General features: G+C 52.0%; 4 protein-coding genes across 4 annotated transcripts; 1 reads left to right on the plus strand and 3 right to left on the minus strand.

The window, feature by feature from the left end:
- Positions 1–29: 29 nt before the first annotated feature.
- On the minus strand, positions 30–483 carry N657DRAFT_680148 (uncharacterized protein; the record flags this gene model as incomplete). Its single annotated transcript, XM_062796252.1, has 3 exons — positions 30–43; positions 168–185; positions 270–483. The coding sequence occupies 3 exons, from the start codon at positions 481–483 to the stop codon at positions 30–32; spliced, it is 246 nt and encodes an 81-aa protein (XP_062647877.1).
- Positions 484–2444: 1961 nt separating this feature from the next.
- N657DRAFT_594641 (uncharacterized protein) lies at positions 2445–3557 on the plus strand. The gene is made up of 3 exons (XM_062789959.1): positions 2445–2761; positions 2837–2957; positions 3046–3557. The coding sequence occupies exons 2-3, from the start codon at positions 2839–2841 to the stop codon at positions 3281–3283; spliced, it is 357 nt and encodes a 118-aa protein (XP_062647878.1). The 5' UTR covers positions 2445–2761; positions 2837–2838; the 3' UTR covers positions 3284–3557.
- Positions 3558–9813: 6256 nt separating this feature from the next.
- N657DRAFT_633259 (uncharacterized protein) lies at positions 9814–10669 on the minus strand (the record flags this gene model as incomplete). Its single annotated transcript, XM_062791202.1, has 5 exons — positions 9814–9848; positions 9973–10009; positions 10130–10318; positions 10371–10469; positions 10568–10669. The coding sequence occupies 5 exons, from the start codon at positions 10667–10669 to the stop codon at positions 9814–9816; spliced, it is 462 nt and encodes a 153-aa protein (XP_062647879.1).
- A 698-nt stretch (positions 10670–11367) lies between these two features.
- On the minus strand, positions 11368–12445 carry N657DRAFT_633260 (uncharacterized protein; the record flags this gene model as incomplete). The annotated part of the gene is made up of 4 exons (XM_062791203.1): positions 11368–11480; positions 11587–11739; positions 11876–11975; positions 12266–12445. 4 exons carry the CDS (start codon positions 12443–12445, stop codon positions 11368–11370), a joined length of 546 nt encoding a protein of 181 aa, XP_062647880.1.
- Positions 12446–14182: the final 1737 nt, after the last annotated feature.

The following is a 14182-nucleotide window of genomic DNA, read 5'->3' on the forward strand; positions in this document are numbered from 1 at the left end:
ACCTAATCTCTCTGCCCTCAGGCACCTCTTTAATACGCCCCAGCTGCTATTACCGTCAGCACGAGACTCGTCCTTACCTCTCTCAGATTCCTCAGGATACCTATCATGGTGCTGCTTCTGACTCGCAACGTACTAGTTCCGCCAAGGTTGTCCTCTTTTCGACGTACTTGTTGCCGGTTCCTTGCCTAAGACTAGCACACAAACAAAGGCGCACATTGATTAGCCCGCAATTCTCATTCATGGATAACAACCGCATTGGATCAACTTACAAGCTCCCGCTTGCGCCATGGCGGCATTGGCGGCAGTCCTGGGGTCAAAGGGCGTGCCGCTGCTGGGCACCTTCTGGGGGTTCTGAGACTGCCGTTGGTAGTAGGCACCAGGCGGTTGGACAGGTTGGGGGCCCAGGACTCGGGGCGGGATATTGCCCGTGGTTTTTTTGTGCTTCTTGGTGATGGACTTGAAGAGACAGCAGAGGCAGCCCATATTGGAGGTTCAGGGTGGTGGCTATCTGAGTGGAATTGGATGAAGGGTGATCTGGATAAGCAGAGGGACTGGGAGCTAAGCAGAATTGAGCCGGTGTTGATGGCCATGTTATATCCTAAACCCATGCCTACTTGGTCACTTCGTTCTGTTTACCTGCAGTTTCCCCTCGGAGCTGGCCGACATAGGGCCAGTTCTGGAACGAGCGAGGTGACATCGAACATGGCCGACGTCTGAGCCCAGTCCGAAACGTACCCGTGTAGTGCTGTAGCTCCGCACCACCGGGCGTCCATGACGCTCTTCCAGTGTTTGGTAGAGGCTTCGCTGCGTTTGTCATGGACGTCGTAAACGCTGATGATCCTGCTTCCCACGGTGAGATGGTTTGCCTCTTCCTAGTCAGGTTCTGCTGTTAGGCACGCCATTTGTTGAATGACGAAAAGGGCCGTCGTTCATGGCCGCATATTTGGAGGCCGGACTCGGAACGCGACCGGAGCAGAGGCCGGGCTCCGGATCCTGGTCGGGCTGGCCGGGGTGGAGCCGGGCTTGGGCCCTATTAGGCAATTTGCACCGGGCCACGACCGGGGGCGTTTCGGAGGGTCTACTGCCCTACCAAACATCGGCCCTAAAACTCAAAAGCGACAAGCTACTGACTGTTACATCGCCATATCACAAGCTCACCTCAGCTGCCTACCTTGAGCATGACCGCCAGAGTCCAAAGAGAAGTCAGGCTCCTCGAGAATCCCAGGATACCAGTCGACCCTCCGGTCCCAAAGGCCACGCAGTCAAAGTCTCTTAGGTTGTAGATGCACCTCCTCCCTTCTCTTAGCGTCTCGTTGCCTTAGACCACGTGAGGGGCGTTCAGCCGTTCGATCGTCCCTGAGATCCCCAGGGAATATTCTCTACTTCTTCAGCAGAGCCAGCAGATGCCATCATGATGGATCCGCCGCCGTCAATTGTCCAAGCAGTCAAGACACGCCAGTTCAGGGAACGGCTGGCCGGATACTGCCAACAAAGCATCTTTGAAGCTGGGGTAGGTAGGTGCTTGAGAGCGCCACTCTGGCCCCGCTGGCCTCACGCGTTTCCCCCCTCCGCAGGCACTCGTGAGCTTACCTGATATTTAATGACCTACAGGGAGCTGTCCATCGACCCGCAACACAAGGTCGGTTACCACAGTTGAGCCGCGAGTGCTCTCATCTTGGGGATGTCGGGCGCAGATAGTCCCACACACACAACAGATGGGTGCCACTGTGTTTCTAAACATGGTGCGAGGAGCTTCACCAAGACGGAGAGCAGGTCGGGAACACTGCTCCCCGTCTATGGTCTGTGTAATCAGATGGTGTCGAGTGTGATCCATATTTGGTTCAACGCCGGAACGGAAGCGACGGAAGGATATCAGTTTGATAATTGGGGAAGACTTGGCCTGGCATGTGATCAAACCAGCTATCGGTTCATGATACACCTGCCCAAAGGCACGGTACGCTGAGGGGACGGGAGCACTTCGGAGCAAATACACCATGCGTCTCGGCTGATGTCAGCTCGAGAACGTTGGCCTCTACACGCAGAACCTCATCTTCCAACCCGCAGGCCTATACCTGGGGTATGGTAAATAAGACGTTACGCAGGCGCCAGACATGCATGACCTGCAGGTTGGCAACAGTCGATGTGCTACACGAGGTGAGTAAGCCACCATACAGCCTCTATTAGGCAACTAGTACGAAGTTCCTTCTGCTCCAAGTAACACCAAGTTAACGGCTGGTCTTGTACTACGCTAGGGAGGCGAGACAGCGACACTGGAGTCTAAAGCTGAGCGCCAATGAGGCTGACAGAGTGGTGGCGCGAGCGGCCTGTTGTGCTACCAAACCCTCGTATATAATTTGTAGCCTGGCGAGACATAATACCGCACAGGGCAGGAGACTTTCGCCGTCTTTTTTCGAATACCCCTGTCGAACCTTTCTCGCCGCCTATTGACTTACTATCGCGGCACAGAATCCGGCAATATCACACTGACCGCGTGGAGCGTCGCTGCTCGTACGATCACCATTCAAAGCCTTGTAAGGTGGGAGGTCTCGGCTCGGTACGAAAGCGTCATGGAAAGCTGAATCCATTTCTCGTGTTGTTGGCGGTGTTATTGTGGACATGAGATGGGTATAAAAGCTTCGAGACGTGCCCGAGAATCGAAGAAATCATCTCCAACACACACCTCTGAGGACAATCCCCTATCCCTTCGCAAACGAGACACAAACACACGCACCTTCTTTGACTCGTCAACGAATCATCATCAGTACGTGGCTAATGCTGCTTGCGCTGTTGACCAGCCTCACCATCATAGCGATCGTTAATCAAACAAACACTCCAGACATGAAGTTCTCCGCCACCTCCATCGCCGCCATGGTCGCCACCCTGGCCTCCACCGGCTTAGCGACCGTGTTCACGGGCACTCGCACTGGCATCGACGGAAGTCAGGCCGCGGTCGCCTGGTAAGCCGCACCCTTCTTCGAAATCGTGCCAATGCAATTACATAACAGGAAACGAGAGCTCTGACATATCATGCGCTTCCCTACCTAGGACGAACGGCACCCCGGACCTCTGCTCCGGCTTCGGCAAGATCGTTGACGGCACGGGCAACCCGTGCGGCCGCGACTTCTTTGTCGACGGCAGCAACGGCCCCTTCCGCCTCGAGGGCTGCGGCGGTGCCGGTCTCACCCTGTTCCGCAGCGGCCAGTTCAACGCCAACTGCCGGTTCCAGCAGCGCACCTTCAATTGCCCTGGCGGGGCTCGGATCCGTCAGGACTGGGTCTGCTAGGTGCCTTACCTAACTAAGCACATGCTCCGTTCTGGATGTGCCAGCCGCGAGGAGATGATGCATGTGAAGTGTTGCGGAGGAGACGCTGCAAGTTCAAATTAGATTTGAGGGAAAGGGGGGATCAATTATGGCTGGTAGTCTGCGGAGACTCTGTAGTTTCAACAACTACAGACTTTTGATATATTACACATTGAGACTTCTCTGGGGTATTCATGACTGGGACTATCATGAGAAGAAGTCCTCTACATGACCGAAGGCTCAATCTGCATAAGTGAAGTGAAACCCATTCTGCTCTAAATATACGTCTGCCTGGGATCACTGAGAAGCTCAACGGTTTGAGAACACTGTGTATCTGAAGCCATTAGGAGTACTTTACCTTAGGTACCTATTCATATGCCCTCGCAATCTGGGAGCAAGCTTGAAGCCTTTGGTATCCGGTTCGGAGCAGACGGCTGTGCCAAAATTGGGAGGAAGGGACTACTACTAAGATCGGGTAGATGCCGAGCATTCAGCGGTCTGACAATGCCACAAGAGTGAGAACCTCAAGCAAGTACGCAAGTAATCAGAGGTATGCTGGGTTGACTCACCACACAAGCTGTGCAATCAGTAAACGGAGGGTAAGCGGCAAACCGACAGTTTGAGCTAGGACCACCGGCTCTGCAAGGAAAGAGGGAGCTGATGCAGCGGCATGTCCGATGATTGTCTCTCGTGCCATTATTGTCAGTCCCGTGGAAGGTGCAGGTCTCCCTGTTGTTGTTGCAAAATCCGGCCTCACAAGCATGCGGCCGGCAGCTGCATGATTCCCCTGATAGAAAAAGGGAGCTAGACTCACTCAGTTGCCGCAGTACTCTCCTCGGCCAGGTCGAAGCCCACACGAGATAATGAAATCAAAAGCTAGTGGGCTGCAATGAGCATTTGCAAGCAGACCTGCCGGGAGGACGAGGATCGGGACCACGACTGGTCTTCAATAAGGCCAGAGTGGCTGTGGCAGTGGCTCTCAGCCGCCACTCCCGGGAGGTACATGTGGCCTCTAATCAATCGTAATCCCCGAGTCAGCAAACCGTCAGGGCACTTGAACAAGTGGTCCTTGAGGTAGTTCCAACTTACACATAGCGGCGATAGATGAAGGCTATCCCCATTGAGCGGCCGGTGCATGAAAGTTTGCTCTGGCAGAAATTGGAAAGCTGACACAAAGGCACCTTCTGTTGTCGGAAGACATGCTTGCTGGTCGAGCTCGAAAGAGATGTTAATGTTCGCTGTATTCACTTCGTAGACCGCCGCGGCACAGGACTTTTGTGAGGAAAAGAGGCAGGTCGAGGCTGACTCCGTTCGACATCTGCTTGAATGCTGGGATGTTGCGTAGGATCTGAAGGATAATGTACTGTTGTTGCTCGCCCCATTTTGCTCGCGAGACTGACTTCGTCTGACATTAGAACTCAGGATATGCCGTGAATGATCCTTCTCTAAGCTTAGATCCTTCGATTACCTGCTCAACAGTAGCACTCACGTGTCATCGAGACTTGTCTAGCAGCGCAATGCAAGAAGAATTTGCGGCGTTTACAACTCAAAATGCCATGGTCCCAAACGGGGCGTACAAAGCATGGCACCATCAGATGCTCACAGGCTTAAACATCAACAAAAAACACGCCAAATGAGGAATCCTGAGTCACCAAGAGTTGTTCACCGAGTCTTGATGCCCGATATGAGTTGGCGGCGATGTTACTGCTAATTATCTACAGAGACCTGTCAGAAAAGTCCCAGCTTTCGAATCATTGACTAACACCTAAGAAGGGCAGCAACACGTGATGCCTACCAGTGAAGCGGAAGGAACTTGGCGTAGAGGAATCCTTGATGAGTCACCATATCAATCCACAAAGGGCCAGCAACCCCTGGGCATTCAATCTGCCAGATTTGACCTGCTTCTCCTCTGGCCAGATACCGTAGCTTTATACGGTCACTGCACTGGCGCTGTCCATCTTAACCTGAAAGGAGCAGCCGGCATGGACCATTACACGTCATGCCCAAGTGAAACTCGGTGATGTGAGCCCTGGGTCCAGGTTTGGGGGACAACAAGTGGTGTATAAAATGTCCTTTCGGTTGTATTCAATGGAAAAGTCGAGCCCTTACTTATGTCAACCTCATCAACAAACGCCTCAACAGCAGCTGCCCTAAGTTATTCAGAAATCATCGCCAGCCAACTTCCGTTCTCGGAGAATCTTTGCGGCAAGCAGAATCTTCCAGTATTTTCGTATTCATCTACCACCTCGGAGTCGTCGAGAGACTGATTTTTACGATAAGACGGATATACGATTACCCATAGAAGCTCCCCGGCCGGAGAGGTAACCGGGAAGACAACATGATTCCATGTTACTGCGTCAGCAACCAGACATTCTGTGATAGGCGAAGCTTTTGCAAAGGGGAGAAGTTCGGGCGTGGATATTGCAGCGCTTGCGTATGGATCACCCCTGATCATCATCGCCCCCCAGAATTCCATGTTGACTTGTTTTCACCGGCAGATCTTCGCCTGTGCACGGAAGCCCGATGCCCCAATGTTCGGTACACCTGGGATTTACTCGGGTAGAATTTCATCAACGAAAACCTGCGCTTGCAAGGGGACGTCGTCTTGCCGATTTCCTCTCTCATGCAAGACCAACACGGACAGTTCTCAGAAATCCTACTGCCGCTCTTGTAAAGTACGACTCCCTCCACTTTCCACATTTATAGCACCATATCTCTCAGTCATACCACTAGTACTCAGGTAACACTGTTGCTCGCGCGTTAGGGATGGTGTGAGAAGTCAACTACATCCTACTCCAGCTCCGGCTCCGGCTCCTGCCCTGGCGGCCCGGACCCCTGGTCCAACTCCAGCATTACAACCAACACTTGCGCTTGCAAGGCGAAGTCTTCTTGTAGATTTCCCTTTATATGCGAGACTACTACAGCCGACATGTTTACCTCCTACTGCAACTCATGCAAAGTACCTTGGAACTCCTCTCTTGAGTTGATATCTGGCAGTTCTTCCAACCACCCCGCCGGCCCCTTGTAAGCTAACAACTTGCCGCATGCCAGGGCTTTTGCGATTCGTCTATTACTCCCTTCGACTTATCTTCAAGCCGAGGGAAGTGCCTTTGCAAGTTTTCGAGGACTTGCAAGTTTCCCAACACATGCAGGGGCGATATGAGCTCCTCCAGTTCATATTGCATGATTTGCAAGGTAAGCATCATGCTCACTTTTGCCGTCTGACGAAAGCGCATCTCGCTTTAACCCTCGCTACAAGTGCTAACGCCGATCACTCGTCCTTGGTTTAGGGCTCTTGTGACGGAAAAACGACCACTTCCCAGTCTGCCAGCATATCGGCGTCCGCTCATTCTTGTGGCTGTGAGGGGAAATTAACGTGCAAGGCTGGATCCAACTGTATTGGGCGAGCTCTGATTGAAGGCGGACGTTGCGAAGCATGCCGGGTAAGTTTGCCCTACCCTTATAACGGCTTGTATCTTGCTTATAGGGGATATCATAATCGGCTGACAAACTGGGAATCTACCTACATGCAGTTTGCGAACTGTGCTTTCTCCTTTTGAAGCTTTTATAGTCGCCGAGATCTTGATACCTTGCATGGCTTCGGTTCTAAATCTCTTCTTACATTCTATCTTCCTTCAATGGCTTGAATGGGCCTGGAGCTCTTCAAGTTGTTTGTTGAAATCTCGAATTCGGCGTCTGCGAAGTACCCGTTTCTTAGATGAGTCTCAAGGCTATGATACCTAGCTGACTGAGTGGTACTCTGCCCGTCACACTTCATGTTGGCATCGACCTGAGACGTACCTTACGTGTACCTAGGCCGCTATTTTTTCAGTATGTTGTAACGTTAGTGCTTTTTGATAAGACACTGACCAATACGCCCACACTCAACTCTTCCCAAATTCATCCGTTCCAGCTGCTACGCGTCTAGGCTATTTTCGTTGTCCTGATACTATAACGTACATGATACGCGAGCCGGCCACTCTTCAACCACCCAACGACAAACATCTTCAATTGTAACACAACAACACTAGAAACCAACTACAATTACATCAGAAACAGCTAAATCAGATAATTCTGCGGCCTCCTGGCACGTACGTACATTATGGCCGGGCTTGCCGCGCTCACCACAGCACCGAACTTTCGTACGAGCTCCCCCTGCACCAGCACCATCAGCTGCGTTTCTTGGAATTCCTCCCTACCTACGGCCTTCTGGTCTAGAAGATCTTCGCATCTTGCATAGTAAATGATTCTCCAAGCTGTACACGTGTTTTCTTGACTCTCCGGCGCTTGCTTAATGCCTCGTTGGCCTTGCGAAGTTAAGCGTTCTCCGCACGAAGAGCCACCTCGTGCATCACAGCCATCGTACCCTTAGCAAGCTGTTCTACAGCAGCCAACACTGACGTCGCGGAGCCAGTTTAATGGTTGGCAATGTGAGTCTTGATAAGTATTGACTGCGAATTGGCTTCCCGGGGGTTGTGTGGTGTCTGGAAGACCCAGGGTTGTGTAGTGCTGGGTGGCGAGTTCGGGGGTTTAGCGTACGAACCTTTACATCCAGCTTGGAAAGCAACCCTCTCTGGATTGTACAGTAAAAGGCCAGCACCTGCAAAGCCACCCTGTATGTTTTTCTCCGTCATAGAGGCGAACAAGGCCTCGCGGAAGGCACAAAGGAACTCAAGCTTGCTCATGTGGTTGATATGCAAACGCATCAAATGCTCGATCTGGCGACCGTACGCCTGCTTTAGCGGCCCGAAGCAGCCAACATCAAGTGGCTGGAGCCTGTAAAAAGAGAGTGCGGAGGCATATAGAGTGTGATGATATTGTTCTGCTGGCAGTGAAGCTCGAATTCGCTCGAGTGGTTGCTTTCGGGGCCGTTGAGTATCAACAACTGGTATCTGCCCTTTTAACAGGGCGCTATATGGTAGTCGAAGTGCTTAATCCAATTTAGGCCTACCGCATTAGTAGTTCAGCAATTGTCGGTAGTTGCGGTACGCCAGTCGGCCAGGAGGTTGCACTCGGTGTATCAGTTCGTGAGGTGGTACTGATAGCCAAGATGATGAAGGGAGGGATGGCCCAGCCGAGGGCGTTAACTCCCTGGATTACCGTTGCCTATTCGCGGTTGCCAGGCTGGGCGAGTTTTGCCTTGCTGAGGCCGTCTGAGGTCGTAACCACTATGCCCGCGAAGATGATGCCCATCGTAACCTAGTCTCGTCGAAGTTGTAGATGTTATCCTCCACAATACCGTACTTGGCTATAATGTTCCGTACAGGCGTAAACCACTCGGCCATGACCTTTGGATCCTCACACTCTGCCTTCTGGTAATCGTATCTACGCGTAAAACGCCTACGGAGCTGTGGCTGGCGCTTGACGAAGTTATGTGCCCAGAGCTTGCCGACAGAGGGCGCGTCGCGTACGCGTAGCAGTTGGTTGGCCATATCCTCCACACCACGCAATCTTGGTGGAAAAACTCGCGCATATAAATCAATAACGCATTGAACAATGGCATCCTCCGCTAATTGAGTAAGCTTCTTCGAATTGGGCGTGGTGCTACGTCGTGCAGACTTGCCAGGGCGTCGCCGCGAAAGAGTTATACGATCAATGTTATAAATCTTAGCAGCGGCCCGTACACTTATATTTTTGTCATTTGAAGAGCCTCAACGGCCAAGTTCATCCTAGCTTCGTCTAAGGTGGCAGGAATAGTTGATTGTTGTTGAATGGTATGTCGTAGGTGGAAGGTCGCGTCGCGTCGGAAAGTGGCTCACTCGCTTCTAATGTACGTTATCAGGTCAAGGTACTTTTAAAGGAGAGTCTATTTAGTTCTCTTTTCTTAGGGGAGGATTATTCCTGATAAAGATATATTGGTGTAAAATAGTTACTAGAGTCTTCTTATAGTTAAATACTTCAATGTTAGAGTGATATTCTGGAGTAATGGGAGCCTCCTAGACTGACGGCCACCCCAGCGATCCTTAGCCCGGCGTTCGGCCAAGTGCATCCACGATAGATTGCCGCAGCACAGTCCGGAAATCTTTGTAACAAAAGGCTTTGCCGGAGGCAACGAGGCTACGGGTTCCGGCTCACCTACAAGCTCCCTCCGTGGCTCACGTCCCGTGTGTTGTCTCTGCCGCTCACGTCTCTCTCCGACGGCTTAAGTCTTGTGCTCCGAGCACCGAGGAGTGTTTCCAAGGATGCCCCAATCCTCTGGAATTTGCCGCTGCGACGGATTTGCAGTCCATCCAGTCACTGATCCCGAGCGGAGTGGCTTTACCGGCGGATGTCGGGCATGCGTATGGATTGACTGCACTCCATGTAAGCTCAGTCATCGTCAAAGAATCCGGTGGCATTGGTTGATGATGCTTGTGTCACATATAGATTCGGCATCACAGAGCGAGGAGAGTACGCAAGGGGGAGGTGCAGGTGTTCATCGCCCGTTTCTTTCGGACGCACCAGAGCGACCAATATTTCCGTCTTAACCGACCGAGACCGCTACCCTACCCGCAACCGCTCAGCCAGGTCACTCAGACGTCATCGGCATACTTGGCTGGCCCTGGACCTGTAGCTTTCGTCAATAAGGACATCTAAATGTGTCGTTTCCTTATGCAGCACGGAGAGATGCATACTGCGAAACAAGCTCGCGACGGTAGGTATCCGGCGCTTTTTTTTTTTTTTTCACCCACCAGACAGCCGCCCCGGCGCATAACAGACTGATATTATCTTGGAAAACTAGGTCGGTAGTGGACATTATAAGGGACGAGGTGATCAACGGCAAAGTCAAGGACACGGATAAGGAGGAGATCGCCTCCTCCACCGCCAACATTGACGAGCCGGACTCACTAGGCCGAACAAGCCTCTCCGCGGCCGCCTGGCGCTGCTGGACGCTGGAGCGGACCCGCACGTCGGCGGGGATTCGTTGTTGCTCACGGCAGCGAAATGCGCGAGTGTGGAGATGCTTGGGCTGTTGGCGGCCGAGATTCGGTGGATGAATGGTGAGGCCAGGGATAGAGATGGGAATACTTGGCTGTCCTGTTTGAGGCGAGGCGGGTTAAGACAACGGCTGCAATGGCCGAGTGTTTACATCAGATGTGACAGCCAGTGGAGGATATTTGTCCTTGAACAGGACGTCGATGGCCAGTAAAGGAGGCACATGTGGTTTCTCGGGTTGGCACGTGGCTTTCTTGGATGGCAGGAGTTACATTTTAGATACTTCCACGGTTGAATATTCGACATCAAAGACTGTTGGTAGCATGGGTGTGAAGACTGGGTTGTACTTACTTTGCATCTGCTGCAGTACCAGAACTGGGAGCTTCCTCCTCTGCCCCTTACGCGCGAGCAAATCCTCGGGCCATTGCAACCTGCTCTACTTGGCAGAAGCATGGCTCCTGGTGACACTTGACCTTGTCTGGACACATATTTCTGAACTTAAAGGAGTTGAACAAGATCAAGTATCAACAATTGGAACAAGTCAAAGCATGAGGACCTGAACCTCTGAGGTGCATAAGGTAGGTACGGTAGGTACCTTAAATATGGATTCTTGTACGAGACAATTCTGGCAGTACTTGTCGTCCCCGTTCTCGGCCTCAATTCGGTTCAAGCACTCGGCGGGATTTGCACGTGTACCCGAAACAAAGACAAAGCTGTACAAATGATCAGATTTCTAAATGGAAGTGAGGTCGACTGGTCACTCTTCATTTGTGACTAAATAAGCGTGACTTAGGGGCGCTGCATTTGAGTGTCTATTGTTTGCTTTAAAATGGCTGAATACGGTAGTAACTTTCAGGCATAATATCAAAGCAAGAAAGGAGGCTGTGAAGCTTGCAGAGTTGGGACACGACTATATGTAAAGGTACCTCACCGGGCAGATAGCCGACCTGATTTTCATAGTCGTCGACATACTTCGAAAGTACCGTATGCACACATTGATGAAGCTATGTATATTGTCGCTAACTCATCCCCGGGTTCCAAAAGCCAGGGTTTATCTCTTTTGAGTTCAGTGTCAAAAGTCGGGAACTCGCGAAACGTAGGCAGAAAAAAACGCAACGCTTTCTCATTAAGGTACCAGAGTTCAAAATCCTCTAGCGGTCCCAGTCCTGCCCCTCGACACAACCTCCACCATCCGTTAAATCATAGACAGCATTGCCAAAGATCTCCTGCGCTTTGACTTCCCGTCCGAGTTTCAAGTTGCAGGCTGATCAACGAGTTCAGATTGGACAGCCCGCAAACTGAATATTGGAGCTTGTCAGCCGGGAAATATTCATTGAGAAAGAGTCAAGGCGTTTCAGCAGCAGACTTACCGAACATTGCAAACAGCGTGCCCCTGGAATCAGGGATTCGAGCTCGTGACAAGAGTTTGCAACCCGGCACGTAGACCGTCCATAGCAGGAGCAGTGACTGGTGGATGACCTGCCGGCCGCCTGGGAAGAGGAGGAGGTCACGTTGCAGACGCCCTAGCGGGGAGTAGAGGTGTTAGCCTGACTTATCAAAGGGCTGATTGAAAGATGAGCAAGAGCATTACCCTGCATGTCCTGCAATACGAGTCGAAGGAGTTGTATACACTTCCTTTGCATGTGTAGGGATGCTTACAGGAAGAGGACGACTCAGACGACTTGCAAGTGCAGGCTTTGGATGACGAGCCGACACCGCGGGCGAAATCGGATGCATCGGTTGGCTTGCCACACGAACCCTCGATCACAGCAATCGTGTTAGCTCACTGCAACAGGAGACCAGTGGTGAGGCTGCAAGAGAGAGTATTACCCGGCATGTGCTGCAGTACGGTTCGCAACAGCTGTCTGTAATAGTGCCCTTGCATGTATACGGAAATCTACAAGCAGAGGTTCTTCTGCAAGCGCAGATCGACTCGGAGCTGGAGATTGATGTAGCTTTACAATATTTCTAGCAATGGCGACTATGTTAGCTTACAGGAACTGAGAATGAATGGTGGTGAAGAAGCTCCAGACAGGAGAAGAGCCTTACCTCGCATGGGCCGCAGTACAATTCCAGGGTGCTAGCCGTTATGATTTGGCATGAATAGTGCATTCGACAAAAAGACGTCCCTTTGCAAGCGCAGGTTCTCGAAAGCTGGCCGGAGGAATGGCGCTCGGTTTCGTCGATCCATTTACCCAGGTCGTCTCTGCTCGTATTTGACTGGGACATCTCGGGACTGTTTTCTTGTCGATGCTTCGGTTATGAGCTGTGAAGTGCGGTTGTATGTATGTGTGACGGCACTCGGCCTCTCGGCGACTCAACGAATGTGGTTGTATTCAAGATTATCAACTTGAAGATTGGCAGTCCGGTCCGCTCAGTGAATGACGCCTACCTTACTTAACAGCGCGAAGCGGCCTCAAGGAGCGATAAAATTGCACGCTCACGGAAAAGACCTTTCTTTCTAGCTCACGGGCAGGAGCCGCCGATTTCATAAGCAGCTGTAAGCAATTTAGAAGGGCAGGAGCGGTAGGTATCGGGCTTAGAAGGCAGGAGCATTTAGGACATTAGTAAGGTAACGCGAGCCGTTGAGCTGGCAACTAAGGTGACCGCTAACGAAAACCCGAAGGCACTTGAACGAGAATGGAGGGAGAGTTTTGGTTATATCTTGAGCTGTGTTGAAGTGCTAGTCCCTGGAGTGCCTACACCGCTCTGCCGCTGCGGGTGAACCCCGGAGACAGTGGCTTACCTGGTGCTTAGATGCCACGACCAAGGCTCAAAAACGGGAGACCCCAGCTCAGGGACAGGCACGACCTGATGAGAGCGCATGGAAACCGCTCCAGCGCAGCGCGGATAGTCGCCTGGCTCATGGGCCTTGGGAGACTGGCTGAGTACAGGCTCTCGATGGAGCTGGAGCGTGAGGGAGCAGAGGAAGACCCTGCTGAGGAAGGCGGAGGGACTGGGAGCTCGGAGGGGCCCAAGAAGGAGAAATAGAGGAAGAAGCGCACCGGGCTCTAACGCCATGCTGGAGCCCCAAGCGCGCAGCGCGAGTTATGCAGCTAAGTGACTATCACGGCCGGATGGCCGCCCACAGCTTCGTCGTCACCAAGCCGAAAAGGTGAGTTCCGGACTGCTGGATGGGAGGGACTGCTAGGAGCGCCCGAGCGGCAACTAAGCCGTGCGGACGCAGCACGGGAGCGGACGCCTTGCATGTAAAATAGCGCGGAGGGACCGCTTGCCCGAACTGGGCGGGGCGATTACCCTTGCGGTATAAGATCAATGTATATAACGTTATATATTGTGAAGCTTAACTAACTATACTTTGAATAGTTATTTATCTATAAGTAAGTTGATTATTTCTTGTATACTTAAGAGCTATAATAACTCGGTGTGACGAATCTCGAAACCCCAACTTCTGAAAGGGACTCCTGAAGGTTTAATTTGACAACGGGGTGAGGTTCGGTGAAGCCAAAGGGTTCACAACAAGCAATGTCCAAAGGTACCGACAATCTTGCACTTGAGTTGCTACTGGAGAACTCCCAGAGTTCTCCAGAACGAGTGACGATACACTTGGTAGAGCGTTAATGATCGCCCATGATCGCAGTCTACCAAGAGCTATCCTTGATCGCCTTGGGTAGCCAGCTACCCAAGTCTACCCTTGATCGCCCGGCCCCCACGGCTACCGTGTGGGCCTCGTGCGGTTCCTGCAGTTCTGTCTTGTGCCCCACTGGGCCTGTACATATGGTTGGTTCGTGACACTCGGGCCTTAGCTAGAGCTAAATCTATAGTATTGATAAGGAGAAGAGTAATTGCGAAATAAGGCGGAGTATATCATAAGGCAGAAGGGGGGTGAGCCAGCAACGAGAGGGATCACCAAGGCGTCTGGAAAAGCTCAAAACAAGAGTCTACGGATAGTGGCAGGAGCCTTCAAGTCCACACCCACTCGGAACCTTGAAACGGAGACATGGG

This window comes from Parathielavia appendiculata (assembly GCF_033297405.1).
Source record: "Parathielavia appendiculata strain CBS 731.68 unplaced genomic scaffold N657scaffold_5, whole genome shotgun sequence".
Lineage (NCBI taxonomy): Eukaryota > Fungi > Ascomycota > Sordariomycetes > Sordariales > Chaetomiaceae > Parathielavia > Parathielavia appendiculata.

Bases quoted from the DNA above. Each gene is read 5' to 3' on its own strand.
- N657DRAFT_594641 (XM_062789959.1), top strand. From the start codon at position 2,839: ATGAAGTTCTCCGCCACCTCCATCGCCGCCATGGTCGCCACCCTGGCC. The intron at 2,958-3,045 runs GTAAGCCGCACC...TTCCCTACCTAG, and splicing joins AGTCAGGCCGCGGTCGCCTG to GACGAACGGCACCCCGGACC.